This window comes from Gorilla gorilla, chromosome 1 (assembly GCF_029281585.2).
Source record: "Gorilla gorilla gorilla isolate KB3781 chromosome 1, NHGRI_mGorGor1-v2.1_pri, whole genome shotgun sequence".
In the NCBI taxonomy this organism is placed as follows: domain Eukaryota; kingdom Metazoa; phylum Chordata; class Mammalia; order Primates; family Hominidae; genus Gorilla; species Gorilla gorilla.
In genome coordinates this window covers 42,324,000-42,341,180 of record NC_073224.2, presented here as the reverse complement: position 1 = coordinate 42,341,180, position 17,181 = coordinate 42,324,000, and the positions used below count along the sequence as shown (strand labels likewise).

The following is a 17,181-nucleotide window of genomic DNA, read 5'->3' as shown; positions in this document are numbered from 1 at the left end:
ACATCATCTACCTACATTAAAAGCTCATGACATTTTCACCCAGAACTTGCATAGCCACAGAGCCGTGCTTCTGGAAAGAACTTTCAGGCACTCATTTAAGACATCTCTTACCTTTAGGAAAGGCTACACCTAAATTATCCCAGGTAAACAATCTGCTTGACACTAATCTATAACAATAGGATTAGAGAAGAAGATCTCTTAGTCCCTTTCATTTCAACATTTTTATATTCTGTGAATTTATCCACTACTTTTAAGCTCTCAAAAAAGCCATTGCACATATGTTAAAATTCCATCTTTTAGCCATTCACACAGGCGTAGAGTTCCACCTCCAATTCAGCTCCCTGCTATATTCTATGTCCAATAGGAATACCGCTGCTTTGTCATTAGAGCAGGGAGCAAAATATCCACTATAAAATGGACTCGATGTGAAATCCACTCTAAGCATCTCCTTTCTGTTAAATAGTCTGGCTCCTGGAACCTTTCCAACTTTCCCCATGTGGCTCTCTGGGGCCCCATCATATTCATTTTATCACACATACATTATAAAACCTGGAACTAAATGCCACATGCTCATAGAAAGGTCACAGGTTTAGACACTTTAGATTTTCCTAATAAAAACTGTTTTTCAAAAGAGATAAAAGTATAGAGCCCTCATTCTATTTACTGTAATTTTTTTTTTAAGAGAAAGGTCCATTAAAAATAAAAAGTCAGAGTGAGCCCTAATGGAAACTATGGACTTTGGGTGCTAGAGATGTGTCAATTTAGGTTCAATAATTGTAACCAAGGAACCACTCTAGTGGGGGACGGTGATAGTGGGGGCGCATGGGGAAAGGCGGGGGTATGTGGGAAATCTTTAAGACTTCCTTTCAATTTTGCTGTGAACCTAAAAGTGCTCCCAAAAATCGAGTCTATTTTTAAAAATAAACAGAAATAAGTTACTTAATATATAGTTTTATTGATCTATTCTTTAAGAACATATCCAATAAATACTACTAAGCTGCAACTCTTGCTGAGACCCATTTACAGAAATTAAAGAAATTATACATATTTGGGAGGCCAAAGTGGGAGGGTCACTTGAGTCCACGAATTCAAGAACAGTCTGGGCAAAATAGCAAGACTTTGACCCTACAAAATAAAAATAAAAACAATAGCTGGACATGGTTTTGTGCACCTGTAGTCTCAGCTACTTGGGAGGCTGAGGCAGGAGGATCACTTGAGCCCAGGAATTTGAGACGGCAGTGAGCTATAATCATGCCACTGCACTCGCTGGGCAACAGAGCAAGACTCTATTTCTAAGTAAAATATAGATCATAAAGCTAACAATGCTGACTCCTAATTTTTTTCAATACTGTGATTTTTTTCAATACTGTGATTTTTTTCTAATTTCAAAACAATCTTCTAACCCGCTTTTTCCTAGGAGCATCTTATAAAGAAAAGTAGCCTGGGACACTATTGGGGTAATGGTTACACTAAAAGCCCAGACTTCACCATTATGCAATATAGCCACGCAAAAACACTGCACTTGGCCAGGCACGGTGACTCAGGCCTGTAATCCCAACACTTTTGGAGGCCGGGGCAAGTGGATCACTTGAGATCAGGAGTTCAGGACCAGCCTGGCCAATATGGTAAAACCCCATCGCTACTAAAAATACAAAAAATTAGCCGGGTGTGGTGGCAGATGCCCGTAATCCCAGCTACTCGGGAGGCTGAGGCAGGAGAGTCACTTGAACTCAGGAAGCAGAGGTTGCAGTGAGCCGAGATCGTGCCACTGCACTCCAGCCTGGGCAACAAGAGTGAAATTCCAACTCAAAAAAAAAAAAAAAAACTGCACTTGAGTGCCCAACCGGGCCAACATGGCGAAACCCCGTCTCTACTAAAAAAAAATATATATATAAAAATTAGCCGGGCATGGTGGCAGGTGCCTGTAATCCCAGCTACTCGGGAGGCTGAGACAGGAGAATCACTTGAACCTGGGAGGCAGAGGTTTCAGTGAACCAAGATCACACCACGGCACTCCAGCCTGGGTGACAAGAGCAAAATTCCATCTCAAAAAAAAAAAAAAAAAAAACAACTACACTTGAACCCCCTAAATCTATTTTTTTTTTTTTTAAAGACTTAGACTTTCACCCTTCTGTGATGAAAGTAATTTGGAATACAAAGTACCGGGGGAATGACAGGGAAAGTGCAGTAAACCCTGAACTCTTCAACTTCTAGGGTCTTTGTCTCAGTAAAGCAACTGGAAACCGAAAACTAAAGACTAAAGAAAGGGAAAAATCCTCACTCGACTGAAGTTGAGCTGAGGGGTTCTAAGAACCAAGGTTTACTATTAGGGATAGGAACATGCACAAACTTTCATGCAAGTACTGGCTTTAACTAGAGAGGGGCAGAATGAATGGCAAAGTACTTATCCTCTTTCAGCCTCAGTCTACTCACTTATGAAGTTAATACATACCCTACCTATTTGTGAGAAGTAAACGAGAAAACAGTGCTAGTGAGCACTCAGGAAGTGTGGACAAGTTCCCTTCCTACTCTTCTCATAGTTTCAGAGTATGCTAGGTTTGCTCAAAGCATGGCCAAGCAGTTGTGCAAAGAGGAAATTGAGTACTTGACCACCTACTGTAGAGAAACTCTTTTAAAAGGTTAAAAATGAAGGTGGGGGGTGAGGTGGCAAAGCATAGAGTTTAACATGAAGCAATGACAATCCCATGGAAAAACTGACCGAGTAGAATGCTGAATCGTGCATTCTCTTAGTCCAACCACTGCTACCTGGTTATCCCACAAACTCAGACACCTGAAGCATAAAGGAGAGAATCTTAGACTAAATGTCCTCTGAAGAGCCCATCCTGGGTGGGAAGAAGATTTCTTATTCTAGCCAGCAGCATGTGTATATCATCCAGTGTTGCCCATTGTTCATTTTTTCCCCAGGGGAAATTGATATGAAATTCCCTTGGTCTTATAAAATCCATGAGGCCATGTCTCTACAGCTCCCGGTGTATCACAGAGTCTCTCATCCTACAATCACTATCAGGTGTGTCTCACCTCCCCAGTCAGAGTCCTGAAGGGAAAGACCTGTGTGGGCGTCAGCTTTGTAACCTTCTATAATCATAACATGGAGCTTTATACATGACAGGAAGTGAAATAAATGTTTCTCATTGATATGGTTTGAATATATGTCCTCACCAAATCACATGATGAATTGTAATCCCCGATGTCAGAGGTGTTCAGGTCATAGGGGTGGATCCCTTCTGGCTTGGTGCTATCCTCAGGATACTGAGTTCTCCTGAGATCTAGTTGTTGTAAAGTCTAGCACCTCCCCTGACCCCCACTCGCTCTCTTGCCCCCTCCTCTCCTGCCATATGCGATGCCTGCTCCCCTCCTTCACCTTCCACCATGATTGAAAGCTCCCTGAGGCCCTCACCAGAAGCAGAGCAGATGCTGGTGCCATGCTTCCTGTACAGCCTGCAGAAGCATGAGCCAATTCAACCCCTTTTCTTGTAAGTTACCCAGTCTCAGGTATTTCTTCATAGCCATGCAAGAACAGACTAACACAGTCATTATGAAGAAAGAATGAATCCTGAGATCACTGGCTTTTTGACATTAAGGCAGGGCAGGAGTCTCCAGCATGACCTCAGTGACTCTTCAAATCATTTAAGGAATCTGGAACCTTAGATGGGTCTGAATTCTGGCTTCTTAAGAGAGGGTTAAGCTACAGAGAAAAGGGATGAGAGTTAAGTTATTCCACTGACTCATGCTTTTTCAGGGGAAAAAATTGAACTTGGGTTTCCAAAAGAACATTCCCACCACCCAAGTTTTCCTTTTCTAGCCCCTGATCTGTCTTATACTGGGGATATTCTCACAGAGATTGCAGATCCAGACACGTTCCTTGCAACAAATACAATGGAACTACTGAGATGATAAAAAGTGTTGTAGTGTGCCCATGCTTGCTGAAAGCAATTCGTTGAGATATTTGCTCTGTAAACATCACATCTTAAAGGTCTTTTATATAGAATAGGCTACATTGCAAGAGAACATACAGAAAACCTTCAGGCACTTCTAAAATTCACTTCTGAGTAGTCAATCAGCTTCCTAAGCTCTGAAGTGTAAGTTTCCATCTTTACCTATTAACTGTGGATTTCCAGTATTTTGTTCTCTCATTTTTAATTAAAAAAAATTTTCAAAGTTAAAAACACAAAGCAAAGAAAGACAGCTTTCTCACAATTTAGAAAAGGTCATTTGGCAGAGCAAGTAAATCTTTAAATATGATGGGTAAGCAGAGGAGAGATCTTCCACAAATACCAACCAAATGCAGCGTATTCCTCTTTATTGAATTACCTGCACAGTCTGTATTTAGTCTTTTATTGAATTACCTGCACAGGCAAATGAAAGACAGAAGTTCAAATCCAAATCCTAAACATGGTCACCGCACTTTCTTTTTAGTTCCCATGCTATGCTATGTATACTTAACTCTTTATTTTTTTTCTTAAAGATAAGTTCTGAAATCACCAAAAGAAGCTAACTGCTATTCAATTGCATCCTATATTTACCAACAGTCTTCGGAATTTCTCCAGCATTCCATACTATTACAACTCCCAAGGACATCTCACAGAGCTATGTAATCTTGGTGAGGGTGTAAGAAAGGAAAAACTGATGCAACTAGTCTGTGCTGTGTATAAACCTGCATAGGGCACAGCTCAGTTTTGATAGTACTAGGTCATTTTCCTAAGGAAAGGCTAAAAGAAGGGATGAGGTGGGAGGGGATGGGAAATAAAAGAATACTAAAAACGTCTACTCTTATTTTCCTTTAAAGGAAGGCAGAAAGGAAATTAGTTTTGTGCAGTGCAAATGAGATTATTAGTTTCTTCTATCAATCAGTTTTAGAGCTGTACAGTACCCAAATCATATCCATACATCAAATTATTTTTAGCCAAGTAAAGCTTTTTCTGCAAAGTTTAAAACACAAGCCCCTGACTTTAGTTGCTAATGAAAATAACATCAACAACAAAAACTTTAAAAAGCACATTTTAAGATTCCATTATTTCCCTCCTAACTCACTTTTACTCAGTGGTGAGATGGAAACTTGTCCTAAAACACATTTTCCATCTTTCTTACGCACTAACCACGTAAATGACCTTTCAAGCCTTTCTAAAGCTGTATGTGAAATTGGAAAACAAAGATTCCTACTGTGTTATAATTCATTACAGTAATACCTCACCTATACGAAACATGGCTACACAGCAACCTGATCTATGTAGAACACAGCCAAAAACCAAGAAATGGAGCCAAAACATCCTTTGAGCAGTTGAATATCACCAAATCCTTAATTCCAACATCATACACTTTGCTCAGGAAACAAAAGAACACCCTCAGTTCATTTACTCTGACTTTAAGTACAGTTCTTTACAAGTTCCTTGACCTGACTTCTCAGCCCTTAACAGATTTCAAAGAGACAAGGGGCTGTTATTACAGACAAGCACATTGACATAGGATAAAAAATGGCAACAAGGGAGGTGACACGTAAATGATTAACGTACACACTCCACAGCATACAAATCGGTGTCCAAAACTCCCTGTAGTAAATAGGAACAATTATATAGTACCCAGCATAATCTGTTTAAGAAGGAGGAAAATAAATACATTTTTAAGTAAGTCCCATCCATGGTGGTTAAAAAGCCTCCATAACCCAGAAGCACTTTCCCCAAAGAGGTGGTTCTCTATCTTGTACATCTCTAACACTTTCTGTGAACTCTTGGAGTAAGGGGGTGGCTTCAGCAGGCAATCTTCTAGGAGGACAAGTTAGTCTGAAAAAGCTCCCCCGGTTATTGTTTAAAAAGATCATTTCTCCACCCCCTGCTTTAAGGATTACTGTCTTGAGATTTCCAGAGAGACATGATTTTCCCACAGGAAGCAACTTAGAACATGCAGGTTTTCATTTTTGACCTTAGCGAAACTTTCCTCTGAAGGCATTCTAAGTACATCTTCAATACTTATGGATAAAATAATGTTGTCTGGGATTTGCTTAAAAAATCATGAGGGTTTGGGAACTGAGTGGGGCTGCAGATGAGGCACCACTATGAGTTGACAGTTCTTGAACGTGGGAGACAGGTACGTCAGGGGTCTCACCATTCTCTACAGCTTTGTATGTGCCTAAAATTTCCATAATAATAAGCTGGAGCTTGTAAAATAAAAAAATTTATTAAATGATACTTTTTAAAGTAACCTGGTAAAACAGATAACAGTGCTCACTAAAAAGGGTCAGAATTTTCCCTCCAAACTAACTCCTTTGTCCTTCCAAAACAGAACTTGGATTTCACTAGATAAAACCAAAAGCAATAGTTTTTCCCTTCCTTATTAAAAGGCAGTAGGAAAAATTCTTTCTGTAAGTAAAATGACAAGTTCTTTAAAATGTAAAGAACCATCAATTGGGCATAAAATAAAGGACTCTTCCTGGTCCAGCTTGCATAATCAATTCCATCAGAAGAATACCTGACTCTGGTTTACTCTCAAATGAGCTTTGTCTAGTCACGCCAGGAATGCTTTGTTGTAAGACACCCCACCCTTCTTTGGGAGACGTGCATTCTGCAACTCTTCAATTCCACTTCTTTTTGCTGTCAGTATCTATATCCACAGTGATGTATGTCCTGGAATGTCAGAGCTTATTACACCTAAAAATCAGAATGGGAAATTCCCCACAAGTGTCAGAGCACTAAGAAGATGATAATCAGCACTGCCATTTGTGAAGCAGACACATTGATGGGGGCACTCTGCTGAGCATAATCTCAACACCCCTATGACGACAGGGCTTCTCTTAGTATATCACCCCATTTTACACACTAAGGACTGAGGCTAAAGAGAGGAAATAACTTCCCCCACGATCACTCAGTGACTAAAGACAATCAAGTTCAAACCCAGAGCTCCATCTGACCCCATGTTCTTACCCAATGAACCATGCTGATATGATGCAGAAAGAGGGTTATCAGCTATGACCTTATGATATAAAAGTAACAATGACAATAGCAAGCACCCACATTCTACAAAAAACAACTATGACATACCATCAGCAGTTTATCTTTGCTCACCCAGAGCGGACATTACTCAGACATGGTGGAGGGGGCCCTGAGGCTGGGACCCAATTTCAGCCCAAGGAAGCTCTATCCAGAAGGCATGGTGGCAGAATCAGGGTCCCATCCCAGCCGTAGCACCCTGCCAGAGCCTCTTACCTAGATGGCCTATTCTACTGTACCACTGTGTTGTGGAGTGAGAGAACCTGAGCATGTCGCATAGAACCTCTTCAAAAACCAATTTGAAAAACACAATCACAAAAGCAAATGGAAAGGTTTTCCAGCCAGGGCAGATGACTCACTCATCAAATCAAAAGAAACTCGCTGAGGATAAACATACCTTTAGCTTGCTTCGCTCTTTTCCGGAGAGGTGCGCCCTGCAGGGACAGAAGTAGCCAAGAAAGAAGGGCTCTCCTGGAGAGACAGTTGCTTGTGACCTCCCTCAGCAAAGCTTTCCACACCTTCCTTTCCCCTGTTTCCTTCCTCCCATGCCTGAGTGAGTTCCCTCAACTTCTCTCCCATGTCCAGGGTGTCACTTCCTATCCAAACAGTGAGCAGCAGCTAAGCCACTCTGCCAGCTCTCTCCATCTGGGTCTGAGCATCCAGCACTGAGCTTCCCTGGGAATGTCGCCTCATTCACCACTTTCTCCAGCCCCACCGGCAAGCCTCACCCAGAAGCAGTCATTTCCATGCCTAAGCCACTTACACACTGCATAACCATGGGTCCGAAGCTGGCTCGCTCCCTGCATTTCTAACATGGGGATGAAAACAGTCCCCACCACCTAGAGTTGTTGGGAGGGTTATGAGTTAATAATCTATAAATTCCTGGCACATGGTAAGCATTGTTTATGTGTTTGCTATCACCGCCATTATTATCCTTGCTACTTCACGGAATACTGCAGGAAGCCCAAGGAAACACAATGACTGCTAAATACCACAGCTGTAAAAATGTTTTCCCAACAAGCCAATTGTTACAGAGCAGAGAATTTTTAAAGTTAAGGCTGTTCATCACAAAGAGAAAAAATATGAAACCAAAACATGCAACTACAGGTCCCACTGACTGGAAACCACGACAGGGTGCCCAGTGGGTTTCAGATATGTGACCACTCCAGCGAATCAGTACAACCAAGTGGATTCTAGTGTATAACGCAATCACTTCTCCAGAGCCAAGAAGCTGAATCAGAGGGGAGAAAGAATGAAAACAGGTATGAACTAGTATCAGCTGTTAAAGAGTTGTATAATCCCAACTGATGTAACCAAATGTTAATTACTAACAGGGAAAAACAAAGCTTCTAAACAGACATGGTCGTGCTGCTCATTAAAGGTATACTGTGGCCACACATGCACGTACATGCACCACAAACCCATTACAATTGTTCTTTCTTCTCTCTGTCCCCTGCCTTGTAAAGACACACAACACACACATACCCCACACTACTTAAGTGGACACTTGGAACAACTTATGTTGTACTAAGTAGCACTCAGTGATATTACAAAGAAAAAGAACCTGTCTAATGCTAACACAGTAACTTTACTGTTGTAAAAATAATTTGTTAGCATACTATCATTCCTGTTACCATCGGTGACCTCAAAACAAGATTTGTTCAGCTGCTTGCATCAGTGCTGAGCAAGCCTGGGCCTCTAGAGACGAGATACTGCATGTGGGGATGGCTCTTCCCCTGTCTGCAACCCTGTAGGGTGTAAGCAACATTAAGGAACAAGAGGGCAAAAGTCAGGTGCTTCAGTTTTCAAGTGGGACTCTTAGCTCTTAAAAACTGCAAGATTTAACTATGTACAATTTCTAACAAATTTGTATCTAATAAATACAGCAAATACTATACAGAGTAAACCTAATTCAAGAGACTCCTTTTGCTCTTCTGATTTATGTTTCAGAATGCTAAGGATTTCAAACCTCCCTAGGAATAAACACCATTTACTAAAATTGTTGTACATAAGCAAAGAAATCCACAGAAAAATAAATGCATACTTCTTCTATAATTAGATTATAAAAGGGCAGAAACCAACAAAGTTTTATATATTATTTGCACCCCAAATCCCTTTGCACTGTAATTAGCACTGACTCTGAACTCAGCAGTGTCACTCTAGGGAAACTTTCGTTGGAAATAAAAGCAATGAATCTTAAAAATTCTGTATAAGGATGCTGCATTCAACGTCATTTGTAGTAGAGGGTGGCAATTTGTAACAACCTGAGTATCCATAATACATAGTTCAAGTACATTTTGGCATATCTACATTATTTAGGCTATTCTGCAGTTATTAAAAATTAGTTCAATCTATATTAGCTCTGAACAATGCTCATGTGTTACCAAGTAGGAAAAGTTGCAGAGCAATATATAAGGCAAAACCAAAGCAAATAAACCAGTTACCTTGTGTATGTTTAGGTTTATATGAGCTTGGAGAAAACCAGGGAGTATTTCCATACTCAGAGGGATAAGAGGAGGAACAGAGAAGAAACATCTACTTTCTCTTACACAATCTTTGGATTATCACCATTGTATTTGGAAAAAAAACAAAAAACAAAAAAACCTTAATCACCTAACATATGTCCCTCCTAAATACTATATGTAAGAAAATTTGGAAGAAGGGTTCCTTCAGTAGAACACTCATGATTCATTGATCGTTTCAGCTATAATAGCCTTTAAATGATTACTATGTGCCAAGAAGTGTGCTAAAGACTTTTACGTGTATTTTCTCATTTATCTTCACATGTCCAATTTACAGATAAGGGAACTGAGGCTACATAACCTGGCCAAAGTTCCAGAGCTAGCAGGTGGCAAAGGCTGGCTCCAAAGCTCAATCTTTCACCATTAGGTTATACCATAAGATGTACATTTACATAATAAAATAAGTAACAATTATTATTTATTAATAAATACTATTTAGAGCACTCTCCCATTATCACATGGCTTTCAGCACCATATACAATCATACATTGACTAAATACAAAATGTACAAAGTAGTACATTTTGCTTAAAAAAAAAAGGATCAAGCATTCCTTTTTAAAATTAGAATTTTTTGGTCTGGCACAGTGGCTCATGCCTGTAATCTTGGCACTTTGGGAGATCGAGGTGGAATGATCACTAGAGTCCAGGAGTTTGTGACCAGCCTGGTCAACATAGCAAGACCCACATCTCTACAAAAAATTTAAAAATTAACTGAATGTGGTGGTGCATGCATGTAGTCTCAGCTACTCAGGAGGCTGAGGCAGGAGGATTGCTTGAGCCTAGGAGTTCAAGGCTGCAGTGAGCTATTGCATCACTGCCCTCCAACTGGGGCAACAGAGCAAAACCCTGTCTTTTTTTTTTTTTTTTTTTGAGATGGAGTCTCGCTCTGTGGCCCAGGCTGGAGTGCAATGGTGTGATCTTGGCTCACTGCAACCTCTGCCTCCCAGGTTCAAACAATTCTCCTGCCTCAGTCTCCCAAGTAGCTGGGATTATAGGCGCCCACCACTAAGCCCGGCTAATTTTTGTATTTTTAGTGGAGATAGGGTTTCACCATGTTGGCCAGGCTGGTCTCAAACTCCTGACCTCAGTTCATCTACCGCCTCAGCCTCCCAAATTGCTGAGATTACAGGCGTGAGCCACCGCACCCGACCCTGTCTTTACTATCCAAAAAAAAACAAACAAAAAAAGACTTATTAAAACAGCTTATGTCCTGAAATTTATTCTTTTGAATTATTAGGGTTAGAAAGCTCAGTCGTTTTCCACTTTACCTAAATATTTTAATAACCTTTAATATTTTCTGATTATAATTCATTATAAGAATATTGGAAATGACAGAAAACTAAAAGAAAAAAATCACCCACGTCACCACCCACAGAGGACCAATATTAAAATGTTTGCATATTTTATTTCATCATTTTAATTAAGTATGTTTAATTCACTGTGTAACTGAGATTGTACCATCTTATTTGATGTCTTTCATTATTTATGATTACTATGTATTATTTTCTCATGCTATTAAAAATTTTTCAAAAACAATTTTAAACTGTTGCATAATATTCCAGTGTATGGATCACCATTTATTTAACCATTTGCTATTGTTGACAACTTAGGTTGGTTCAAATTTTTTGCTATTTTTCAAAAAGAGTTCCCTATACTTCTCATTCTTTCATTGGAATAGATTCTTCAAGACTGTTATTGAGTCAAAAACTACACATTTTTACAAGTCTCTTATTGCATACCCCTAAATTGCTTCCCAAATAACTGTTAAATGCAGAGGCTATCACAAATGACTATGATTTCCATTTCTTCACTTGTAAGATGACTGAAACAATATGTTTTCTTAACCACTTCAATAAAAAGAAAAGACCCACGCTTGGAGTCAAAAGAACAAAGTTCTTGCTATAGCTTTTTTCTCTTACTGGGTTACCTTAAGCATGATTCCTCAAGATGGCAGAAAAGCTTTAGTAAAGGAAAATATCGATCCCAAAAGGGATACCTCAAAGTCTCAATGTCCTCATGTGACAGGAAGTCTAAGAAGCAGAAAGCCTCCCAAAATCCAGTCTGTAACAAATAGGTGAACTGTGAATCTTAGGCATGGCCCTGGGTATGATCAACCATCAAAAATATCAACAATCCTATCTCTCAATAGCTACAGTGCCATGTCACAGCACCTCAACCTCGGAAGCAGATCTAAGGATAGCTTTTGAGAAATGTAATACTGCTGCCCCCCACCAAGTCTTAACTACAGAAACATTACTTGGCCCAAACATCAAATGACTGTACTCCCTTATATTTATATATCATTTTCTCAAAAACCATTATTCGCACAGCACATAATATTGATCTCAATATTCCCCAAAGAACAAGAAAAGGCACCCTCTCTGCCTACCAAGTCGTATGAAGTGATAGGTAAGGATATGAATAGAGCAGCAGATATGCTGGGCAGCTGGGAAGAGAAGAGCCCACACAGAGGCAAGGGCGAGAAAGAAACAAGAAGCAGATGAAAATTTGCAACCATCCACACGCTGTTCTAGGGCTCAGGATAATCTACAAAACGTGTCAAGTAAAAAGGAGAAAACGAGATGACAAGGGTACATAATGGCTCAAAGAGAAAATAAGAACTTCAAGTAAGATTTTTTTGAGTAAAGATTATATCCAATCCCACTTTATTTCACATAAATGCAACATTTGAAACAGAAGCAATTGCAGGGTCAAACAAATGCAGCACAAGAATAAAAACTGCTGGGCGCAGTGGCTCACGCCTATAATCCCCAGCACTTTGGGAGGCCAAGGTGGGCAGATCATCTGAGGTCAGGAGTTCGAGACCACCATGGCCAACATGGTGAAACCCCATCTCTACTAAAAATACAAAAAAAATTTAGCTGGGCGTGGTGGCATGCACCTGTAGTCCCAGCTACTTGGGAGGCCGAGGCAGGAGAATTGCTCGAACCTGGGAGGCTGAGGTTGCAGTGAGCCAAGATGGCACCATTGCACTCCAGCCTGGGAAACAAGAGCGAAACTCCCGCTCAAAAAAAAAAAAAAAAGAATAAAAATTAAAATATTCTAGTTATCTATTACATATGATTTTTGAAAACTGTCTCATTTACACAGACACTGGAGCCTTATGAAGTCATTAGTTTTCTCAAGAGTACTGCTGCTCTGAAGTAAGATTGGTAAACAAGGATTCCATTACAGACATTAGAATGGGCAAGAATGAGCTAGGCGCGGTGGCTCACGCCTGTAATTCCAACACTTTGGGAGGCCGAGGCAGGTGGATCACGAGGTCAGGAGATCAAGATCATCCTGGCTAACACAGTGAAACCCCATCTCTACTAAAAACACAAAAACATTAGCTGGGCGTGGTGGCGGGTACCCGTGGTCCCAGCTACTTGGGAGGCTGAGGCAGGAGAATGGCATGAACCCAGGAGGCAGAGCTTGCAGCGAGCCCAGATCACGCCACTGCACTCCAGCCTGGGTGACAGAGCGAGAGTCCATCTCCAAAAAAAAAAAGGCAAGAATCTTTCTATTACCTGTGCATGGATACTCTCAAGACACTCAAGACAAAATGAACTGATTTGGACACACAAAAAAAGTAATGGTGCTTAGTCATTTATTAGATAAATTAGAACCTGTAGGTGATGCTAAACACTATCAAATAAAAATTATTCAAGGTGACCATCCCTTGATAGCTCATTCCAGTAACAACTTTCTTTTTTTTTTTTTTAGTGATAAAATATACTTTTATTTACTTTGTTGAGTCAGAGGGTTGTAAAAAAAATTATTGCTAAAGTAGATATCAGGCAAACAGAAAGGTGCTTTAGAAGTCCAGTTACCTTGGAGTTTATTTAAACTAAGAGAAAAAAGTCATAATGTTTTCATGCAATACATACTTGGTTCTTTAAATAACAATTGTGTGACAAAGAGCAGAAGGAATTAAGGAATGCTGCACTTGTGATCCATACAAAACACCAACATTTTAGGTTGTACAGAATTAAAGAAATATCTGAAACGCTTTTTAACACACTGTAGTAGCCAATACATAGAGGCATGCCATAGATGGGCACCCGAATGCAGTTTAGAAAAGAAAAAAAAAAATCACATAGGAACTACTCAATTTCTTTAAAATCACTGAGCAAGAAAAGCAACATTGAACTTTCATACTGATTTTACACAACTTCTATATAGTACCTTGACTTAAATCCAAGAGCAAAAGTTAAGACTCTCCTCCTCTATTTTTGGTAAACAACTGCATGGTAAACTTAGATGACTCTTCCCCCTGGATTTTACCTGGGAGTGGCCTTTTTACATTTTTATTTAAAAGAGGACAGGTTTGGCACTTTTATACTGATGTCACCAATGTTAATATTACTTGGGATCTCAGGAAGATTCATATTCTTTACAGCTGATACAGCACAGGCTGGAGCTCCCACTAAGCCAGCCTCAGATTTTTCCAGCTTATTTTGTGCATCAATTTGTGTAACAATCTCATTCATGTTTGTCTCCAATACCATTCCCCCCATCACTATTTCTGCAAGAATACTGTGAACCTTGTCTACATGGAAAATCAAATCCAGTTCACAGACATTTTCAAAACATTTGTCTAATGTTTCCACAAATACTTGAATGAGATCTAAAATGCCAAGTTCACTTTCTGAAGAATCTACACAGAAGACAAAATATAACGTTGTGTAATGTCTATAAATCAGTTTGTTGTCAAATCCTCCAATTAATAATCCCCCTTCTAGGAAATTACAAACATTTTCATCTCTCTTAGATACCAAATGGAAAGTCTCCCTGATGATTTCCTGTTGTGTATCTTCACTGTAGGGCTGGTAGAACTTGGAGAGCCGCGGCTTCCCGTGGTTGTTGAAGATTAGGATCTCCTTGATCATGGCTGTGCCAGGCCGACCGGGTGGGCACTGGTGGCCAGGGTGGGAGCGGGCGCACAAGCCTCGCCTAGTAATCTTGCCTGCAACCCTTCCCCACCCGCCTCCAGTTAACAACTTTCACTGTCTTGAAGTTTCTTCTTTGTAAAATATACTTACTCTACTGCTATTTTTATACTCTGTTATGCTATTTATAGACTCTACTGCTAATTTAATCTATTTCCTCTTGAAGTCTTTCATTTTAAAAGGGCAACTGGGTGCCATCTTCTCTACACTGCACCTTTATATATTTAACTCTCATTATGACACTCACTCCCTCATATACTCCGATATAAATAATCCTACCTTTCTTACTTTTTCTTTGTAGGTATTATTTCTTCACCTTTTAATTATCTCAGTGGTTCTCCCTTAACTCTAAATTCTCCTAGTCTTCTTAAGTTATAGTACTAAAATGAAACAAATTACCTTTACCACCTAACTCATAGAGATGGGCTTATTTAACAGAAAACACAGAGCAGGCCAGTTGGATTTTCCCATAAAATCTGCATTTGAAAGAAAAGAGTTCTCACTAGAGAAAGACCCTTTCATCTCCAAAAGATAAGCATGCTATCATTTGTATCCAATAATAAAGAATAGGACGAAAGGAAAAAGAAATCGTAGAATGGGTCTAGGAAATATAGGTGTCTTTAGTTCCTCGCCTGGCATGGTTATTTTAATCCAGTCAATCATTAGGAATTTGGTGTTGGATGTGGTGGCTCATGCCTGTAATCCCAGCACTTCAGGAAGCCAAGGCATGAGGATCTCTTGAGCCCAGGAGTTCAAGACCAGCCTGATCAACACAGTATCACCTAGTCTCTACAAAAAATTTAAAAATTAGCCAGGCATGGCAGCACACACCTGTGGTCCTAGCTCCTCGGGAAGCTGGGGCAAGAGAATAGCTTGTATCTGGGAGATCAAGGCTGCAATGAGCCATGATCCTATGATTGCATTACTGCACTAAGCCTAGGTGACAGAGTGAGACCCTATCTCTTTAAAAAATAATAAACAAACATGAATTTGGAACTAGAAGTTAGGAGATGGCTGAGTTAAAGTGGTAAAATGCAGGTGTTCCCATTTTTTCCCCAACTGAAAAATCGCTTCAAATCATTGAGAAAACAAGATATAGATGCAAAGAGTTCCATGTTTGATGAAACAAGGGGGTTTCAGAAACCCCCCCAACACAAAATATAAATACAGAAGGTAAAAACCTGGCAGAGAAAGCTAAACTTGCTGTCTGTACACTTAACTTTAGAGACACAAGGTACCAGGTGTTTTGTTTTGCGAGGGAAATGGGTAGGTTATGGGTAGGGAAGGACTTGAAAATAGAAGACTTGTTTGAATGTCTTTATTCCTCTCCATGCAGATGGGAACAGAAGGTCATTAAAGGTCTCCAAGAGGGATGTCTTCAGGGGAAGCAAAAGTGCGAGGTGCTGAGATTATCTGAAAAGGTTGGACAATGTGGAAAGTTATACAAGAGGCGTTTGTTTCACAAAGCAGTTGGAGGTGTGTGGGAAGACTTAGATGTTCAAAGAAAACCAAGAGAATGAAAAGGTTAGGCATTTTCTCAAGGAAAAACAAAAATGTGTTCAACAAAGAAAATGCCATCTCAACACCACACTTGTCTTAGCAGTAAACAATACTCACTTATTCATATCAAATAGAAAGCATTGAGCTGAGTCTAACCAGATTATTAGTGCTGCTAATTATCCTGGAAGGACAGTGGAGGAGAAGATGGAGCATAAATGAGATTAAATCATTTATCACCCACCACCACCATCATCCTAGCTAACATTATTGAGCACTTACTGTGTTTTGTATTTTTATTCTGAGCACTTATAAGTGAGCCTCGTATCTCTCCCAGGAAGCTGCCACAAGACAAAAAGCACCGTGAAGCATTCTAGACTCAAAACAGAGGAATGCTTCTAGCGGAAGGAAGGATCCCCTTGACTGCCTTGAAGGAAGCTTTGGAATTCTTTCAGAAAGGGGAACAAGAGGAGCATTTCATTCAATTTTGGGAAATCTGTGATAACCACCGGGATCAAGGCCTCATTAGACAAGTGGTATGACATTCTCCTTCCTGTAATTGCTGAGAACAGATGAATATGGAAGAGCTAATGGACTCTGAGCTGGCAGAAGTGGACCTACAGGTAAATTCAAAGTACAACTGACCTAGACTTCCAACTCCTCACCTCCAACCACTGAGTAATACAGAGGCAAATGTAACCACAGACATGGAGAGTTTCTGTACTGCGCCTAAATGCATGAAGAGGAAACACCACAGGGCTGAAGACATCTAGTCTTTTATATTTCTTTTTTTTTGAGACAGAGTCTTGCTCTGTCGCCCAGGCCGGAGTGCAGTGGCGCGATCTCAGCTCACTGCAAGCTCCGCCTCCCGGGTTCACGCCATTCTCCTGCCTCAGCCTCCCGAGTAGCTGGGACTACAGGCGCCCGCCGCCACACCCAGCTAATTTTTTGTATTTTTTAGTAGAGACGGGGGTTCACCATGTTAGCCAGGATGGTCTCGATCTCCTGACCTCGTGATCCGCCCACCTTGGCCTCTCAAAGTACTGGGATTACAGGCGTGAGCCACCGCACCCGGCCTAGTCTTTTATATTTCATCGGTGAGTCCTTGTTCACAGATATCCACAGGTGCTGGCACTTAAAATGATCAGAATTACTCTGCAGGCAGGGGTAGAGGGAGGGGTGTTAATAAGTTATCATCAATAAATGTTC

The 17,181-nt window shown here is 40.3% G+C and overlaps 2 protein-coding genes across 2 annotated transcripts in view; both read right to left on the bottom strand.

Moving 5' to 3' along the window:
- PTPN14 (protein tyrosine phosphatase non-receptor type 14) overlaps positions 1-17,181 on the bottom strand; it is a 202,709-nt gene that overhangs the window by 119,898 nt on the left and 65,630 nt on the right. The gene's annotated exons all lie outside the window — the stretch shown is intronic.
- LOC101146685 (AP-3 complex subunit sigma-1-like) lies at positions 13,230-16,022 on the bottom strand. The gene has a single exon (XM_055378992.2). The coding sequence runs from the start codon at positions 14,413-14,415 to the stop codon at positions 13,834-13,836; it is 582 nt and encodes a 193-aa protein (XP_055234967.1). The 5' UTR covers positions 14,416-16,022; the 3' UTR covers positions 13,230-13,833.